The 21,021-nt window shown below is 38.7% G+C and overlaps 1 protein-coding gene across 1 annotated transcript in view; it reads left to right on the forward strand.

Moving 5' to 3' along the window:
- dpysl5b (dihydropyrimidinase like 5b) overlaps nucleotides 1–21,021 on the forward strand; it is a 64,985-nt gene that overhangs the window by 2,436 nt on the left and 41,528 nt on the right. The window contains exon 2 of the mRNA XM_043676164.1: nucleotides 10,839–10,997. Coding sequence (XP_043532099.1) covers nucleotides 10,839–10,997 — 159 coding nt within the window. The remainder of the gene's footprint in view (nucleotides 1–10,838; nucleotides 10,998–21,021) is intronic.

Below are 21,021 nucleotides of genomic sequence, written 5' to 3' on the forward strand. Positions count from 1 at the left end.
GGGGACTTATCTATTTTCACCCTTTCCAGAATTTCCAACACCTCTTCCCTTCATACCTCAAAGCCATTAATTCTACTTAATTGTGCCGTATTCACATCGGCAACAATGTCCTGTTCCTGAGTGAATACTGAGGAAAAGTATTCATTCAGTGTCTCCCCAATTTTTTCAGCCTCCACACGCAACTTCCCACTACTATCCTTGACTGGACCTATTCCTACCCTAGCCATTCTTTTATTCTTGACATACCGATAGAAAGCCTTAGGGTTTTCCCTAATCCTACCAACTAAGGACCTTTCATGTCCCCTCCTTGCTGCTCTTAGCTCTCTCTTCAGGTCCTTCCTGGCTACCTTATAACTCTCAATCGCCCCAATTGAACCTTTACGCCTCATCTTTACGTAGGCCGCCCTCTTCCATTTAACAAGGGATTCTAATTCCTTATTAAAGCAATGTTGCACATTCTTAATCTAAGGCAATTTCTTTAGGTTAATGATGAATATTGGGACCTTTGAATTGGAGTATTGTTATTAGGGATGAATTATGAATCACCCTTTTGAGTTTACCTTCCTTTGAAATAGTTTGCAATGTTAGGAGAAACTTCAGATAATAACATGATTGTGGTGACAACACCGAAACAAAAAATAAAGTCTGGACATACAATAAAAATATCTGTTTTATATCCTACGTGGGATATATTATTTATTCAGCATATGATATAAGTTATAATTTAAATTTCTAAAAGAGCTTTTTGTCAGAATACCGCTTGCACAAGTCCACCAATAATTCAACTTTGATAAGCTAACAAAAGACATGCTTGTTAATATTAGTACAGTTTTTCACAGCAAATTGCAAAACTGCATTGCTCTTCTGCAGCCTGTGCCAAAAGTACTAATAGTGTTTAAACTCGTCATCCCTCCACTATGGTAAAAACAAGGACTGCAGATGCTGGAAACCAGAGTCTAGATTAGAGTGGTGCAGGAAAAGCACAGCAGTTCAGGCAGCATCCGAGGAGCTGGAAAATCGACGTTTCGGGCAAAAGCCCTCCACCATGGCAGTTTAAATTGAGTGTCAAGTAGTCCTGATACTCAGCACTTAAACAGCCAGCATTAGATTGTGAGTTCAGGCCCAGTTATACAAAGTGACAAAATTCTTACATCAAAATAGTGGGTAAAACATGCAATAAAAAAACGAAAGAACTGCGTAGCTGAAAATCAGAAACATACACAGAAATTGCTGAAAAAGCTCGGGAGGTCTGGCACCATCTGTGAAGAAACATCAGAGTTAATGTTTTGGGTGCGGTTCTGAGGAAAGGTCACAGGACCTGAAACGTTAACCCTGATTTCTCTTCACAGATGCTGCTGAACCTGTTGAGTTTTTACAATAAAACATTCAAGTTGGGGCAGGAAATTGGCAGCCACTATATACCTTACCCAATTTACCTTCCCAGCAAAGGATATAGCAGGGAAATTAGACACAAGTATAGAGCAGCAGCCTTTATTTTCTGATCAATATGCAGTTGTTAATCTGAAGTATGAATGACCAAAGATATGTAGTATAGTTGTGGATTGGTTTTCATATTGTTGAATAGGGAAAATGTTGATAGATTTGTGCAAGTTTTACCATATAAAGATGTATATGATTAGAGGATGCAGTAAAGAGTTTTACTGAAGGTGCACTGTTCACATACGTAATTTCAAAGTAATTTTGTTTATGTCAATCATCAGCAATCCTAACAATGACTATTGCAAAATTATTTATGATGAGGATGAAGCAAAATTGTAGCATGTTCTGCCATTTTCTACTTTAAAAAGTAATTGACAGCTGACTGGAAGATCTCTAATAATGCTGTTATTGGCTGGATATTATTATAGCGAAATGGGTTGATCTCCAAATCTTCCACTTTCACAACTAACCTTTGCCCCAGAGTAAAGAATTCTCAGCAAAACTATTTCCATATTATCCAATGGAGGAAGCATACCAGTTCATTTTGTTGCAAAACATTCACTCACGTTTAATATGAGATAAAATCCATGGTGCCAATCTGAACTATTTTATGTGTTCTGACTTATTAAAATTCATTTAGGCAACAAAATTTGTTTAGATGACCACAAGTTGTACCTTTACTTGTTAGAATAATCTAATAATTGTAAAATTGGGCTTTCTTAGTTAATTTTATCATTCCTTAAGTGATAAAATACTTCAAAGCTATTTAATCAAGGACATTTGTTTCAGCTCTCAATTTAGCCAGTCATTTGTTGGAATGTCTGGATTGTTCATTGTTTTTTGTGGTAGATGGCAGAAACTGGAGCACGTACAGTTATTGAAATACCAGAAACAACACAGTGCAATTGTCAACCCATGTATTCTCAAAGGAATGTTCTACAACAAAATGATCTGGTATGCATTTGCTGATATGAGGGGGATAAATATCAGCCAACTGTTTTGTTTTGCCATATTGTCACAGTTCAGTAACTTGGCCAGGATTTGTCTGCCAACCAGAGCATGAAATTCCCCTAGCCAGATGCTGCTTTTCAAAGTAGGTATGATGGGGAAAAATGATTTACCACTCATCCCCTCACTTAATTTGAGCACATTATTGGTATTTAAATTATAGATCAATTCAATTCATAAAAACATCTTGTAGGCTACATTCAACAATTCATAATGTTTTTATGTTTGCTTTGTAGGAGGCTGCCAGAAAGTAAAATGAATGCTAAGCAGGGCTGCAATGCCATCTTAAGTAGATTATGATGTCATCACAATACACAGTTTACACTTGGTCTTTTTGAGCTTTTCCAAAAACCCCTTATAGCAATTTATTGGAGGACAAATGTTTCAATTCTACTAAATTGTTTTTGTCAGTTTTGTCACTTAGGATTTCAGTAAAGATCAATAGTGAGCATATGAAATTATCATGTTTATTCAGCTAATCAGAACATTTATGTTGTCATGGAAAGATTTTTGGGCTGTATAATGTTAGCACCTTGATTTTTTTTGGCCTTTCTTATTGGCGATGGTGATGGCAACAAAATAAGGTCAATCAAGTGTATTTCTACAACAGTAAATTGTACTGGATTAGGCACACTTTTGCCCTTACCAAAGGTATTCATTTTCAGTTTTCACATAGAAAATAATCAATCACCAAAATACCAGCTTTTTAAAATAAATTTGTGAATTGCATAATGAATAGGAAATTAGTTTTATTCAGGCATAGAAAAATCATTAATCCTGTTAATATATTTCTCATATTTGTTTCTATACTGGCTATAATCACAATAAACATATTTCATATCCAGTCAACAACATTATATTTTATCTTTAAAATACAATAAATTGGTACAAAGTTGTATTTTCAACTGGTTCTGTTTGTGACATTTCCCTGATGCTAGAAGACTGCTTCTATATCACTAGTAACATTGTTTATTTGCTGACAAACTGCTAGAGAAGCTTGAAATTAAAATGTGGGTGCTGGAAAACTGAAATAAAAACAGAAATTGCTGGCAAAATTCAGGTCAGGCTCTGAGAAACAGTTAATATTTTGAATCTGAACATCTCCATTTCTGTCTACACAATTGTTGCCAGACTTCCTGACATTCTGCATTACTTTCTATTTTTATTTTGGATTTCTAGCTTCTATAGTATTTTGCTTTTATTTGAATGTTACAGGTGCACTATTTATTTGTATTAGAGGCAGAGATGTCATAATGTCATAGAATTGCCTTAGACTAGACATTAAAGAAAATCCTTTAAGAGTGGAAATGTTAGATGAGGAAGAATAAATGTTATACGTGTTTTGGCTTCAAGCCCAGAATTAAAACATTATGTTTCTAACCAGGCAAATATACATCAGTTAAGATCCAACCACCTTTATTTGGCCACCTTTTGATCTGTTTGAGGTCAGTATTGCTCTAAAGTAATCACTGGGGAATGCAGGAATGTATAGGTCTTGGATGTTTCCCCTCTTGTCAAGGCAGCTGAGATTGATATTGTTTTCTGTTAGTAAGAAGTTAGATGAGGACCTCACCCCTTGTCATTCTATTACATCCTGTATCCATACAAATCCAGAATGAAAAGATATGAATTGGTTATTTAACTTCTTGACAGCTGATACTAATTAGCTAAATCGTTGGTGTAATGAGGATGAGTTAAAAACGTGCAATTTAAAAATAAAGTTTTGGCTGTGCTAGAGATTGCTATATTTGCCACGACTTCCATCCCTGCTTAGCTGTTGTGTGTTTTCCAAGCGCAACAAGTTGATATTCCCACTCTCTTCCTTCACCACAAATAAAGAACTGAATTCTTCATAATGAGCTTCTCCCAGCAGAGATGTTTAAAAATCAAGTTTTTGCTATTTTGTTGGAAATCTGCAACTCCATTGTTCGATTTTCATTTCATGCTTTTTAAAAAATTGAAGCTGAGGATGCAAGTGCTCCAGTAATTACTTCAAGTTAAAGTTTGAGGTATGTTGTGCAGGTTAATTATGCAGTGAAACATTATGTCCCTGTAATTTTTAGTTGACTGGGTAAAGGGAGTGGGGGTGGGGCATGTAGGTGTGGTGGCATTTGTCACTTCTATGAAATGATTATGGACTGATAAAGAATATCTTTATTGCAGTGCTGCTTGATGCGAGCAGAGGAGAGATTATTTGTAAATAAATGAGAGAATGTTGTGCTATTTTATCAGCTCTCTGGTTTTCTTTTACAAATCAACCTGTTTTGACACATTGTGACGCACTTTAGTGACCAGCACATTCTGAAGTGAGGCTTTAACCCAAACATTTTGGCCCAGAGTAAGGGACATTGCCACTGCATTAGAAGACCATCAGGTTTCAGTCTCTTTGTTAACAAAGGGTGACTAATTATGCTAATTAAATAGCCCTCCCAATCCACCAAGGACATGCAAGTCCTGGGCTACCTCCACCACCAAATCCAAGGACATGCAAATTTCTCTTCACAAACATTGCAAGACCGGCTGAGCTTTTCTATTTTTATTTCAGATCTCCAGCACGTGCAGTTTTATAGAAATAAGACTTAACAAGAGGTGTACTCACATACATTCTAGGCTGTTCAAAGGCTAAGGGAACATCTAGACCTGTGGAGTGGATGGGTAAAAAAGTCATAGTGTGGCTCTGAGAGATTCGGACCTGACAGAGTCTACCACCTTGTACTTGAATTAGTTTTTAAAATGCTTACCTTTTTACCATATTTTCAGAAATCAAGTGCGGCGTGTATCCGATCAGGTTTGAAGAAAACCAAAATGTACGGAACACAAGTGTTACACAAGATCCATTAAATATAGTGAAGTTTTTGCATAATCGGGCAGGTGAAGGTTCTGGTTCATGGGAAGCGCTGATTCTGCTAACGGGAAATATAGCACGTGGTTGCAGGAAGGCACGGCTCACTGAATATCTGACAATGAGCATAAATTTTCTTCACATCGATAGTAGTGCGATAATGAGAAGTCCAACGCACTTGTACCACAGACTTGAATAAGAGTATCAAAGCCTGGAATTTGCTGAGTTGGAAGCCTTCTGAAGGTGGCGGGCAGGACCTGATTCTGGCATTTCCACACTATTCTGTTTTCCCACCGCCGCTCCTTCATCAGGTGGTTATGGCGCTTCAAAACCTAGTGCTTCCAAATAAACCTATTGGATTATAACCTGGTGTTGTCTGACTTTTAACTTTGTCCACCCCAGTCCAACACCGGCACCTCCAAGTCACATTCTGTTTTCGGCAGTTACGGCTAACATGGGAGAAGGATGCGGGCAGTCAGTGTGCTAGTAGCTCTCCAGCCCTGGCGGCCCTGTTCTGGGGATAGGCAGATTAAACCCGCTTCTGGCAGTTACATAAACAAATGCGCATTCCTCGTTGGTCCCTAATTTTTTGGAAATATTTAAAATCAGTGGGGGCTCTGAAGTTGTTCACATGGCCCATAGTGTTCAGGGATGTGTAGGTTAGGCTCATTAGTCAGGGGTAAATGTATAGTAGGGGAATGGGTCTGGGAGGGTTACTCTTCGGAGGGTCGATTTGGACTTGTTGGGCCGATGCTGCTTCCATGCTGTAGGGATTCTGTTTTTTTTAAAAAAAGTCTGCTTTGGCTGTTGTTTCAAAAGCAAGCATCGTTCTGGATTACAGTAATAAAGCTGAGGGAACTGTCCGATAAATGGTGCTGAAAGTTTTGCCCATTGACAGTTGGCGGCTGTTGTTAACGACACTTTTCATACGAGAGGGCGAGATTTTTGTAATACTAGTTGAAATGAGAGACATTGTGCATGGCATCCAATCTGAAGTGTAATATCATATTTTTTTCTAGAGTTTGTGTTTACTTCAAGTGTAACAGCACTGTAACCAGTGAAGAAAACCGATTTTGTTGCTTTATTTTTCTCCACATAATCTTTTCATTGGCTTTATTGTGAACAGATATGAAGAAATAATAATACATCGGTGTAAGACAAACTTGATGTTCTTAAATTCTAACATCCCATAGCTACAAATACAGAGTACACTGAAGTCTGATCAAAGTAAAATACTAACAGTACAGCATCTTAATCTTGAATGAAGGATATTTAAATTTCTTTAAGAAGAAATTGACAATTATGATGGAATTGACATGTTAATCATTTCAGTTATTGTATATTTTATTGTTCTACAGTTTGGTCCATACTTAAAATGAAAAGTGGAAAAACATGACCTGTTTTGAGGATTGCACTTATTTGGTGCATTATTTTATAGTTAGTAATCACATATATGAGGTTTTTTTATTGTAAAAGTTTAAAAGGAAACCTTTACATTTTCAGAGCACAATGACAATGTTATGGCAGTAGTTAAAATACCTTGTATAATATGTTTGAATTCAGTGACAGGGTTTGAATAGTTAAAAATAGCTTTGCATCACTAAAGTTCTACAAGTCTTTTGAATAAACACCCAGTTCTTCTGTTGTTTGGTGTTGGTTCCATGCAAAATATTAGGTGGGGCCCAAGAGGAATTATGGTGTGAATAGTAACATCATACTGAAGGGACCGCTGGTAATGTCAACCTGTATATGTATATAAGTTGCATTGAGCATTTCAGCATGTTTGACCACAACAAATATTTATTAATCATGCAGTTACATTTATCTTTGTATAAACAAAGCTTTAATATGAAGTCCAACAGGAAAATTATCTTAATAATACAAACCTTAATTGTAAGTCTGTGTGGATGTCTAATATTATGCAGTTTTAATGTAATGTTTGATACAAATCTACTTAATTTATTGACAAGTTCTAATCTGCTTTATTTATTTATGAATCCAAGAATGTCAGCATTTCACATTTGCTTTTACACTGTATACAAATATATGTCTGGAGTTTTTGGTTTTGTTTTGTCTTTGTGGAAATAATGATGAATTAGGTGGCAGGGAGGGAAATGCATAATCCCATTCCAATTTCAAGTACCCTGCTGTCTCTCTATCGATGTTACAAATTTTACAAATTAATTCCCTAGGCTGTGGAGAAGTAGAAAAGAGAATGTGTAACATGTTTGAAACCGTAAATTTATATGTTACATATATGTTAATATCATTACAGCAAGTTTGAATTGTTGGAATTCTAAGTTATGGGTTTGTCTCTGTTTGCAATTAATAATTAGCTTTTAAAAACCACAATGCCCATAATTCAAAGTAAGATAAATATACCTAGTTTCCCCACAGAACTACTCAGAGGACTTGAGGGAAAGCTTTGCAAGCTGTTCTTGTTTTTTATATATCCATGCTGTAAAGTAAATCAGGAGAGAAACATGTATCGTTCCAAAGTGCTGAGTAGTCTTTCCATGGAGTAATGGGCTAAGCAGAGTTCATAAGTGAAGTAGTTTAAAGTAGTTAAGTTATCTTAAGATAAGAACTCATTCTTAATCCCATACCAGAATGCTACGATATAGTTGGCAGAAAAGATGTGAAATTAAGCTTTAAGGTTTTAGTTTAAAGAAAAGGAATTGAAGCAAGTTTGCTCACTGAGCTGGAAGGTTCGATTTCAAACGTTTTGTCACCATACTAGATAACATCATCAGTAAGCCTCCAGTGAAGCGCTGGTGTTAGTGTTTAGGTTTCCTTGAGTTGGTGATATCATTTGCTGTGGTGATGTAATTTGCTGCAGTGACATCATTTCATGTTTTTTTTTTCTCACAGGATGGGAAATGGGGTCCAGTAGGTGTGTTTGTTGGTAGAGTTCCAGTTGGAATGCCTTGTATCCTTGTTTGGCTTGGTAAAAACAAGGACTGCAGATGCTGGAAACCAGATTCTAGATTAGAGTGGTGCTGGCAAAGCACAGCACTTCAGGCAGCATCCGACGAGCAGGAAAATCGACGTTTCGGGCAAAAGCCCTTCATCAGCCTCTATTCCTGATGAAGGGCTTTTGCCCAAAACGTCGATTTTCCTGCTCCTTGGATGCTGCCTAAACTGCTGTGCTTTTCCAGCACCACTCTAATCTAGAACCTTGTTTGGCTTGTCCTGGGATGGATGTGTTGTCCCAGTCGAAGTGGTGTCCTTCCTCATCTGTATGTAAGGGTACTAGTGAGAGTGGGTCAAGTCTTTTTATGGCTAGTTGGTGTTCATGTATCTGGTGGCTAATTTTCTGCCTGTTTGTCCAATGTAATGTTTATTACAGTTCTTGCAAGCTATTTTGTAAATGACATTAGTTGTGTATATAGGGTCTTTGAAGTTCATTAGCTGTTGTTTTAGTGTGTTGGTGGATTTGTGGGCTACCATGATGCCAAGAGGTCTGAGTAGTCTGGCAGTCATTTTCACGAACAGAAACCCTAGCCACTCTCCCCTGCATCAGACACATCTGAAATGTCTGAAAACCAATCTTCCAGCACAGTGAGCAAACTTGCATCCAGACAGTCAACTTGAGCTACAAATCTTTTCAAAACTTGCTAAAAGGAATTGAAGCTGTATCAGAGATAATGTAGCACTGGAAAAATTGTATCTGCTGTTACAACATATTAACTGAAAATTTAATACCTTCTAGCCCATCAAAGTTTTGAAGAAAGAGTGTGTCTCTCTGTTTCCCTTGCAATTGAGCTGGACTGGGTATCACTGGAGAATAAGTGCTAGATATTCTTAGAATCGCAACGATGTTTATAAGCTATACTAGGGTGTTAAGGTTCTGACACAAAGCTGCCGATCCTATTCAATCTATTAAAATTACTTGGGTTATTTTTACTGTGTGTTTAAAAACCTTTGAATCTGTTATCTGGGAATAGGGTTTATTTTCTTGTTTATCTTAATTTCTGTCACAATAAATGTTTTTATTGTTAAACAGAGATTGCAATGTTTTGTGCTTTTGAATAAATATCACTTCAGTCGCTAACATTCAAAAAAAACTATCCAGCCATTTTCTTGTCAGGGATCTAACTTGTTCAGTACTGACATCAACTGGGCATTACCCCATAACAACTGGGACCACTACATTATGATACACATAAAGAGCCACTTTGCCCAGACATTAAAGATGGCACATAACTATTTAAGCTTGTAATATTGTAAGAAAATAAATTGATGTAATGTATGCATAGGTGGTTAGTAAAAATATATTTGAAAGGGCAATTTTAAATAATTTAGTTCTTGCCCCAAAATTAAAAATGTTAGCTCTTCTTCCAATTCTGTAAATAACCCTCACAATTACTGCTGTTTATTAATACAGCGATATTATCCATTTTTCTGCAAAATGACTACTTCTACAGGCAAAAAGTAATAATGATTTCACTTCAGTTGCTTCCTTGACAGATGATATTCGAGAGTTTCAAAAGTTACAAACTTGAATCCTACATGAAACTTGCTTTAATTCGTATTTCATAATCTAATTTGTTTCTTTATTAAAAATCTCACAACACCAGGTTATATGTCTTATGATTCTGTCCCACAGCTATCTGATGAAGGAGCAGTGCTCCAAAAGCTAATGCTTCCAAATAAACCTGTTGGATTACAACTTGATTTTTAACTTTGTCCACCTCAGCCCAACACTGGCTCCTCCACATCATTGTTTCTTTATGTAAGACATTTCAAAATGGTTTATAGATCATACCGGAAAGAATTGAAATAGGCAAAATCAGTGAAGGCATAAAATATTAGACACTATGCAAGAGTACAGATACATTTGGGGTAGATATTGAAAATGACTGGAAAATGCCAGCATAACTTTAATTAAACTATTAAAGGATCTGGGATCATGGGCTTTACAATTACAGGTGTACAGAGTTTTTTTTTCAGTCAGACTGTCCAAAGAGTTCATTACAGAGCTCTGGAGCAGTTACGATTAGAACGAAGGATTTCTGACTCAGAAGCAGGGACATGACTATTGTATCACAAGAAGCCAGAGGTTATGCTGGAAAACACAGATTAATGCTTACTTACTAATGTAATATTTTATTTCAAAGTCACTATGTATTGACATACTTGTTCTTCTTCCAAGCACAAAGACATTGTTATGATATGGTTGCTTGCTTTGAGTTACTGGATGATTTAACTTTTTTGTCAAAAAATATTTTAATAAAGAACATGTGTCAATGTTTGGCAGTAATGTTGTCCTTCATGCCAAATCTTACTCCATTTCATAATTCAAAGATATCATAAGCAAAGTAAAATGCTTAAAGACTTGTCTTAAAGCTTATGAAAATGTTAGTGAAAAACTAAGTCCTCAGGAGTCTCCATTAATAACAGAGTTTATCTTTATTAAATATATGGACTTCCTCTTGATACCATGCATTTTATTGTCATAGTTAAAATGCCAGCTTTAAATACATTGGTTTTATTTTCCTAAATAAGTCATGCATAATATTGAAACTTTTATCTTTTTCTTCCATAGGCAGCTCTGGTTGGAGGAACAACAACAATAATTGGTTATGCATTACCAGATAAAGAGAATTCACTTCTGGAAGCATTTAAAAAGTGTCGAGATCTAGCAGATCCTAAGGTCTGCTGTGACTACTGTCTTCATGTTGGTGTAACTTGGTGGGGGCCACAGGTAGGGGTATATTTCATAGTCCATATAATTATCAGATATGTTTCTTTGCCTATTTGTTTGTAAGGCTTTTTCAATTTGGGAAAACTGCTGTTGAAGTTGTGTAACGGACCACAAGGTCAGAATAAAAAGGCTGACTTCTTTCAATAAGATAATAAGAACTGGTGAAAATAAAATTAGTTAGGAATATTAATTGGTTCTGGGGTGCAGTTGCTATAGGAAGGATAGAAGATAGGGCAAAAGAAGTGGGGAAGTGGCATTTTTGATTAGGGGAAACATCAAAAGCAGTACTTTAGGAGGATATTTCTGGGGGACTGTCCAGTGAAGCAATATTGGTGGAACTGAGAAATAAGGGGGTGACCACTTGGGATTGTACTACATGTGCCTCAATAGTCAGTGGGAAATTGAGGAGAAAATATAGAAGGAGATCGCAGATAGCTGTGAGAATAATAAAGTTGTAACATTAGGGGATTTTAAATTCCCAAACATAGACTGGGTTTGCCATAGTGTTAAAGGCTTGGATTGGAGGGAATTTATTGTGTATTCAAGAAAACATTTTAAATATGTAGATGACCCTACCAGAGAAAGGGCAGCATTCAACTTACTCTTCGAAAACAATGCAGGGTATTTGACTGAACTGTTAGTGGGTGAGTAACGATAATTGTATTAGTTTTAAAATTGTTATGGAAAAGAATAGGCCTGGTCCACAAACTTATCATCAACAGCCACGGATGAGGTGCTGGAAGACTGGGCGGTGGCTAATGTGCCTTTTTTTTAAAGAAAGGCTGCAGAAAAAAAACAGGGAACTACAGACTTTACGTCTCTGGTGAGTAAGTTGTTGAAGGGGATTGAGAGACAGTTCTAGATGGTAAAGCAAGATTGATTAGGCAGCGATAGCATGGCTTTGTGCAAGGGAAATCATGTTTCACAGACTTGATTGAGCTTTTTGAAGAGGTGATTAAGAAGATAGATGAAGGTAGAGCGATAGATCTCTACGTGGACTTTAGCAAGGCCTTCGACAAGGTTCCAACAACATTGAGGGCTGTTGTTCAGACAGAAGGCCTGTGACCAGCGATGTGCCATAAGGTTTGTTGTTGGATCCACTAATGTTCATAAATTTATATAAAGGATTTGGACGAGAAAATAGGAGGCATGGTTACTAAGTTTGCAGTTGACACCAAAATTCATGGTATAGTGGACAGCGAAAGAGTTATCTTGGAGTATATTGGGATCTTGATCAACTCAGTTCCACCTAGTGGGCCAGAATGTCAGATGTAGTTTAATGTAGATAAATGCGAGGTGGTGAATTTCAGTAAGGCAAACCAGGGCAGGACTTTGACAGTTAATGGCAGGGCCCTGGGAGTGTTGTTGAACAGAGAGATCAGGGGAGCTCCATGAAGGTGGCATTACAAGTAAACAAGATGGTGAAGATGATATTTGGTAGGCTTGTCTTCATCATTTGGAGCATTGAGTACAGGAGTTAGATGTTGTGTTACAGCTATACAAGGCGTTGGTAAAGCCACATTTGGAGTATTGTGTATAATTGTGGTCATATTGCTGTAAGAAGGATTTTATTAACCAGGAAAGGATGCAAAACCCTTTACCAGGATACTGGGACAGGAGTGTTTGAGTTATAAGGAGCATAGGAGGCTGAGAGGTGATCTTATAGAGGTTTATAAAATCATGAGAAGCATGAGTAGAGTAAATAGTCAAGGTCTTTTCTCCAAGGTAGGGGAGTCCAAAACTGGAAGACATAGGTTTAAGGTGAGAGGGGAAAGATCTGAAAGGGACCATTGTGTGGGATGAATTTCCAGAGGAAATGGGTCATTCAACCCATTGAGACTGCCTTGCTGTTCACTGAGATTATGGCTGATTTGATAACCTCAACTCCACTTTTCTGACTTTTCTCTATAATCCTTGATTCCCTTACTGATTAAAAATCTGCTTATCTCAGTCTTGAATATAATTAATGACCCAGTCTCTGCAACCTCCTGCAATAACGAAGTCAACATAATCACTACCCTCTGATTTGAAATTCCTCCTCAGCTCAGTCTTAAATATGTGACCCCTTACTCTGTGATCATGCCATCTGGTCATGGTAGGAGGGTTGTTCAGTTGTGTGTGATTTAGAAAATATAGAGCAGACCATAAGGGCTTTAGTGCAGCCGTAGTGTCCCTTCCTCTGAGCCACAAGGCCAGAATTCAAATCCCACCTGCTCCAGAGGTGGATAATAATATCTCAGAATAACTAAATTAGAAAATAACAAAGCAAGATCCCCTCAAAAAAAGTAAAGCAGACCCTCACCTTCCCAGTATTGTTAGAGAAGAAGCACATCAATACTTTAGAGAGAAATCGGTATCATGGGGAATTCAGTGCTTTATTTTCCCCATCCAACTCCATTTTGATTTAGTCCATTCCTGCTCTCCTTACCTCTCCCTCACTTTGATCGGTCGATTTGCCCAGAATGGCTTTGCATGTAAATTTATAATTGGCTACTCAAGTGATTCACAGTTAATAGTTAAAAAAAAGTCTGTGATTTGTTAGTGGGAAAACCATTTGGTTGTGTGTGTAAACACTTCCGGATATAGAAGAAAAAATAAAACAGATCCGCAGTCCAGCTTTTGTGGTGCAGTGGTAGTTTAGATTTTAGATTTTACTATCACATGTACTCCAGTGCAGAAGTTCAGGAGTACAGTGAAAAGTGTATAATGTCATTGTACTTGGCGCCATTTTAGGTACCAAGGTAACTAGATACAAAGCAGTGAGGGAAATGAGAGTTAAAAAGTTAATGATAACTTCATAGAATACTACAAAAATAAAGAATTAGGTAATAGTAAATGTTCCTATCTCTGGGCCAAGAGACCTGTGTTGAAGTCCCACCTGCTCCAGAGGTATATAATAATGTCACTGGACAGGTTGATTAGAAGTACAGGTCATTCTGCTATAACGCATGTTACATTAATGCAAATTCACTATAAGGTGATTGATGAATTGGGCATACTGTTCCTATAGCACAAACGTTTAAAGCGTGTATCGATTATAACGGGATTGCACAAGAATGGAACTACCTTGTTATAGCAGAACCAATTGTATCTATAGAGCAGACCCAGGTGGCACAGTGGTAGTTTCCCTACCTCTGAACCAGATGACCTGGGTTCAAGTCTCTTCGGTACCAACGGTGTGTTGTAACATTGGTTGGTTAGGAGAAAAAAGCCGACCCAGGTACGGATCCACAAGATTGTCTGTCCCGAACTGGGACTAGCCTATGTGTGCTACAAATAGTGGCTCTATTTTGGTGTTCAACAATAAATGATGTTCTCTTTCAGTTGGGCATCCTGAATTATTTCAATCATATTATGTATTTCTAAATACATCCTTTATAATGAAGTCTAACTTTTTCCCAATAAGACATGTTAAACTGATTGGCCTATAGTTACTATTTCTTTTTTTAAATACGTATTACTTGAACAGTTTTCCAGAATCTAAGGATTCTTGGACGATTACAACTACAGTATTCACTATCTGTAGTTTTTATTTTTAATATCCTAGATACATAGCATCAGGTCCAGGTGACTTATTAGTTTCTAGTTCAATAGTTTTTTTAGCATTTTTATTCTAGTGATTGTTGTTGTATTTATTTCCTCTCCGCCTTTTGCCCCTTGATTAATAGCATTCCAAAATTACTAGTGTCTTCTACTGTGAAGAGTGACACAAAGTAATGATCCACCTTGTGTGCCATTTTCTGGTTCCCCATTATTATTTCCGTTCCCTCGTTGTCTAAGGGACCTATGCAAACTTTGGTATCCCTCTTTTTATGTACTTAAAGAAGCTTATGTTTTGTGACTTGATATTATTTGCACTTTTATCTTCAAAGTTTATTTTCTCCCTTTTTTTGGTTATCTTTTGCTGGTTCTTAAAACTTTCCCAATCCTCTTGTTTCCCACTAATCCTTGCCACCTTGTGTTTCTTTTTTCAATTTGATGCAATCCTTAACTTCTCTGATTAACCACGGTTGGCTTATCCTTAAACTAAAATAATTTTTTTCTTTGGAGATATATCTATGTTGAGAGTCATAACCTGTTAGAATTCTTTGAAGAGGTAACAAGTAGGTTAGACCAGGGAAACCCAATGGATGTTATCTATCTAGACTTCCAAAAGGCCTTTGATAAGGTGCCTCTCGGGAGGCTGCTGAGTAAGGTGAGTATGGTGTTCGAGGTGAGCTACTGGCATGCATTGGGGATTAGCTGTCTGACAGAAGGCAGAGAGTTGGGATAAAAGGTTCCTTTTCAGAATAGCAGCTGGTGACAAGTGGGGTCCCGCAGGGTTCAGTGTTGGGGCCGCAGCTGTTCACTTTATATATTAATGATCTGGATGCAGGAACTGGGGGCATTCTGGCGAAGTTCGCCGATGATATGAAGTTAGGCAGACAGGCAGGTAGTACTGAGGAGGTCAGGGGTTGCAGAGGATTTAGGCAGTTCAGGAGAATGGTCCAACAATTGGCTGATGAAATTAAACATGAGCAAATGTGAGGTCTTGCACTTTGGAAAAAAGAAGACAGGCATGGACTATTTTCTAAACGGTGAGAAAATTCATAAAGCCAAAGTACAAAGGAATCTGAGAGAGCTAGTCCAGCATTCTCTAAAGGTTGATTTGCAGGTTGAGTCCCCGATTAAGAAAGTAAATGTAATGTTGTCATTTATCTTGAGGGGTGGAATATAAAAGCAGTGATGAGACTTTATAAAGCTCTAGTTAGACCCCTTTAGAATATTGTGTCCAATTTTGGGCCCCATACAGACCGTGTCCAGTGAAGATTCACACAGATGATCCCTGGAATGGCAAATCTAACATACGATGAACGGCTGAGGATCCTGGGATTGTATTCATTAGAGTTTAGAAAGTTGAGGGGAGATCTAATAGAAACTTACAAGATAATGCATGACTTAGAAAGGGTGGATGCTGGGAAGCTGTTTCTGTTAGGCGGGGAGACTAGGACCCGTAGGCACAGCCTTAAGATTGAGGTTGAAACTTTATTGCTGGAACAGCACAGCAGGTCAGGCAGCATCCAGGGAACAGGAGATTCGACGTTTCGGGCCTGTGCCCGAAGAAGGGCCTGTGCCCGAAACGTCAAATCTCCTGTTCCCTGGATGCTGCCTGACCTGCTGTGCTGTTCCAGCAATAAAGTTTCAACTTTGATCTCCAGCATCTGCAGACCTCACTTTCTCCTCGAAGATTACAGCCTTAAGATTAGAGGGTGTCAATTTAGAACAGAAATGAGACATTTCTTCAGCCAGAGAGTGGTGGGCCTGGGCAATTCATTGTCCTGGAGCCCAGTGGAGGCCGGGACATTGGATGTCTTCAGGGTGGAGATTGATAAATTCTTGATCTTGCAAGGAGTTGAGGGCTATGGGGAGAGTGCAGGTAAGTGGAATTGAAATGCCCATCAGCCATGATTAAATGGTGGAGTGGACTCGATCAGCCGAATGACCTTGTTTCCACTCCTATGTCTTACGGTCATGGAATATTTGCTTAATAATCAATCATTTTTCTCAGTTATCTTTGCAGCTGAACTTCTCTCACAGTCTATTTATCCTATCCGTGCCCTTCATGATTTTATAAACCTGTATAAGGTCATCCTTCCGCCTCCAATGCTCCAGGGAAAACAGCCCCAGCCTGTTCAGCCTCTCCCTGTAGCTCAAATTCTCCAACCCTGGCAACATCCTTGTAAATCTTTTCTGAACCCTTTCAAGTTTCATAATATCCTTCTAATAGGAAGGAGACCAGAATTGCGCACACTATTCCAAAAGTGGTCTCACCAATATACAGCCGCGACATGTCTTCCCAACTCCTATACTCAGTGCTCTGTACAAATACCAAACGCCTTCTTCACTATCCTGTCTATCTGCGACTCCCCTTCCAAGGAACTATAAACTGCACTCCATGGTCTCTTTGTTCAGCAACACTCCCAGGACATTACCATTAAGTGTACAAGTCCTGCCCTGATTTGCCTTTTCAAAATGCTGCATCCCACATTTTTCTAAATTAAACTCCATCTGCCACTCCTCAATCCATTGCCCCATCTGATCAAGACCCCGTTATAATGTGAGGCAACCTTCTTCACTGTCCACTACACCTCCAATTTTGGTGTCATCTGCAAACTTAGGTATTGCAAGTATACCTCCTATGTTCACATCCAAATCATTTATATAAATGATGAAAAGCAGTGGACCTGCACCAGTCCTTGTGGCACTCCACTGGTCACAGGCATCCAGTCTGAAAAACAATCCTCCACCACCATCTTCTGTCTTCTACCTTCGAGCCAGTTCTGTATCCAAATGGCAAGTTCTCCCTGTATTTATGAGATCTAACCTTGCTAACCCTTCTACCATGAGGAACCTTGTCGAACGCCTCAGTGAAGTCCATATAGATCATGTCCACCCCTCTGCCTTCATCAATCTTCTTCGTTACTTCTTCAAAAAGCTCAATCAAGTTCATTAGACATGATTTCCCCTACACAAAACCATGCTGGACTATCCCCTAATCAGACCTTGCCTTTCCTAATACATGTAAATCCTGTCCCTCAGGATTCCCTTCAACAACTTGCCCACCACCGACATCAGACTCACCGGTCTACAGTTCCCTGGCTTTCTCTTACCACCTTTCTTAAACAATGGCACCATGTTAGCCAACCTCCAGTCTTCTGGCACCTCACCTGTGACTATCAATGATGTAAATATCTCAGCAAGAGGCCGAGCAATCACTTCCCTAGCTACCCACAGAGTTCTAGGGTACATCTGATCAGGTCCTGGGGATTTATCCACTTTTATGTGTTTCAAGACATCCAGCACTTCCTCCTCTGGAATATGGACATTTTTCAAGACGTCACCAACTATTTTCCCGACATTCTATATCTTCCATGTCCTTTTCCACTGTAAATACTGATGCAAAATACTCATTTAGTATCTCCCCCATCTCCTCCGGCTCCACACAAAGGCTGCCTTGCTGATCTTTGAGGGGCCCTATTCTCTCCCTAGTTACCCTTTTTGTCTTTAATGTATTTGTAAAAACCCTTTGGATTGTTCTTAACTCTATTTGCCAAAGCTATCTCATGTCCCCTCTTTTGCCCTCCTGATTTCCCTCTTAAGTATACTCCTACTACCTTTATACTCTTCTAAGGATTCACTCGATCTATCCTGTCTATACCTGACATATGCTTCCTTCTTTATCTTAACCAAACCCTCAATTTCTTTAGTCATCCAGCATTCCCTATACTTATCAACCTTGCCTTTCGCCCTAACAAGAATATACTTTCTCTGGACTCTTGTTATCTCATTTCTGAAGGCTTCCCATTTTCCAGCTGGCCCTTTACCTGCGAACAATTGCCCCCAATCAGTTCTTGACTAATACCGTCAAAATTTGCTTTCCTCCAATTTAGAACTTCAACTTTTAGGTCTGGTCTAACCTTTTCCATCACTATTTTAAAACTAATAGAATTATGGTCACTGGCCAAAAAGTGATTCTCCACTGACACCTCAGTCATCTGCCCTGCCTTATTTCCGAAGAGTAGGTCAAGTTTTGCACCTTCTCTAGTAGGTACATCCACATACTGAATCAGAAATTTTTCTTGTATACACTTAACAAATTCCTCTCCATCTAAACCCTTAACACTATGGCAGTCCCAGTCAATGTTTGAAAAGTTAAAATCCCCTACCATAACCATCATATTATTCTTACTTTAGCTGCGATCTCCTTACAAATTTGTTTCTAAATTTCCCTCTGACTATTAGGGGGTCTATAATACAATCCCAATAAGATCATCCCTTTCTTATTTCTCAGTTCCATCCAAATAACTTCCCTGGATGTTTTCCCGGGAATATCTTCCCTAAGTGCAGCTGTAATGCTATCCCTTATCAAAAACGTCACTCCCTCTCCTCTCTTGCCTCCCTTTCTGTCCTACCTGTAGCATTTGTATCCTGGAACATTAAGCTGTTAGTCCAGTCGGTCCCTGAGCCATGTTTCTGTAATTGCTATGATATCCCAGTCCCATGTTCCCAACCATGCCCTGAGTTCATCTGTCTTTCCTGTTAGGCCCCTTGCATTGAAATAAATGCAGTTTAATTTATCAGTCCTGCGTTGTTCTCTGCTTTGTCCCTGCCTGTCCTGACAGTTTGACATGCCTTTGTTCTCAGCTGTACCAGTCTCAGATTGAAATCTTTCCTCATTATTTCCCTGGGTCCCCACACACACCTTATTAGCTTAAATCTTCTCAAGCAACTCTAGTAAATCTCCCTACAAGTATCTTAGTCCCCTTCCAATTTAGGTGCAATCTGTCCTTCTTGTACAGGTCACTTCTATCCCAAAACAGATTCCAATGATTCAAAAATGTGAACCCTTCTCCTGTACACCAGCTCCTCAGGCATGCATTCATCTGCTCTATCCTCCTATTCCCGCCCTCACTAGCTCATAGCACTGACAGTAATCTAGATATTACTACACTTGAGGACCTCCTTTTTAAATTCCTGCCTAACTGTAAACTCCCTTAGGAATCTCAAACTTTTCCCTTCCTAGGTCATTGGAACCAATGTGTATAATGACCCCTTACTGGCCCCTCTTCCCCCTTGAGAACATTCTGCACCCTCTCTGAGACATCCTCGGTCCTGGCACCAGGGAAGCAACATACTATTCTGATTTTTCACTGCTGGCCACAGAAATGTCTGTCTGTAACTCGGACTAGAAAGTCCCCTATCACAATCGATCCCTTGGAACCTGACATACCTCTCATTACATTAGAGCCAGTCTCAATACCAGAACCTTGGCTGTTCATGCAACATTCCCCTGAAAATCCATCGCTCCCTACTTTTTCCAAAACAGCATGTTAGGTTCTTTTCCAGAGGTTTCATACACTACATTCAATTCGCGCACACCCACAAACACTTCTGCAAACAGTTAAAGCTCATTAAAGCTTGTACAAGCTAGGTGAGCCCTTTGACTCTCTCTTCTCAGGCATGTGAAGTTGAGTCAAAGAGGCCCCGAATAAAGGAAACACATCCCTTTTATACAGGTCAGTTGGTAATGCTTGCAGGTACTCTGGCCATTCCGCTCTCCCAGTCCAATAATCACATGTTACCCCAGGTACAATGGTAGGATGAGGTCATCCTCTGAGATAATGTAAAAATGTCCTAATCTTGGGGAATCATTATGCAAATGATTTTCTGACATCGTACTTCCCCAAGACAATGTAGGTATGATGTGACCTAGCAGTGTGGGATGGCTATGAAAGCATTTATGAATGGAAGGGACTGAATGAGAGTTTAATTTCATAATAGCAAGAGAGTAGTAGTAAATGGCTGCCCAAATTAAGTGCGAGTCGTCCACATTCCTGCATGAATGTTGCCCCCACCCACTTCTAGAATGTTTAGCTTCTGGAGAAAGACAGTAGAGTTTAACTCGTTAACATTTCATTAATCTCCAGGGAGAGAGTACAATTTAATCTTTTAACATTATACTCCAACTGATCCATGCAATATGATAGGATTCGCAGCCAAAGACACTTCCTGCAGACATAATCATCATTAACATGAAAACTCTCTCTAAACTTCTACATCCAACAGGAAGAGCACATCACTCTATTAAAGGCCATCTTTGCTCCTTCACAATTAATAGACCCAGAAAATAGCACCGTCTTATTGCTGTTAAAAAAATGTGCTTCAGGCTAACCTAGTTCTCATGGTTTATATTTTTAAAATTTAAGCAAGGGACAGATCTCAATAAAACATATAATCAAGAAGAAACCCACTCTATTCACTCCTGCAGACTTTCAGCAAGGTTACACAAAAACTGTGCACTTATCTTTTCCTGTGCTGTGAGCTCTCCCACACAGGTTCCTCCAAGGTAAGCTGTGAATTTTGCTGTTTGTTAATTTTTCCTAGACGCACTCTGATGTCCAGAGATACATGAACTCAAACAGCAAAGGTGGTAACTGTGCAGATTCCCTGCTGTGTTAGTTAGCAGTATAGGTTTCTTTCTCTT

Source organism: Chiloscyllium plagiosum, chromosome 3 (assembly GCF_004010195.1).
Source record: "Chiloscyllium plagiosum isolate BGI_BamShark_2017 chromosome 3, ASM401019v2, whole genome shotgun sequence".
Lineage (NCBI taxonomy): Eukaryota > Metazoa > Chordata > Chondrichthyes > Orectolobiformes > Hemiscylliidae > Chiloscyllium > Chiloscyllium plagiosum.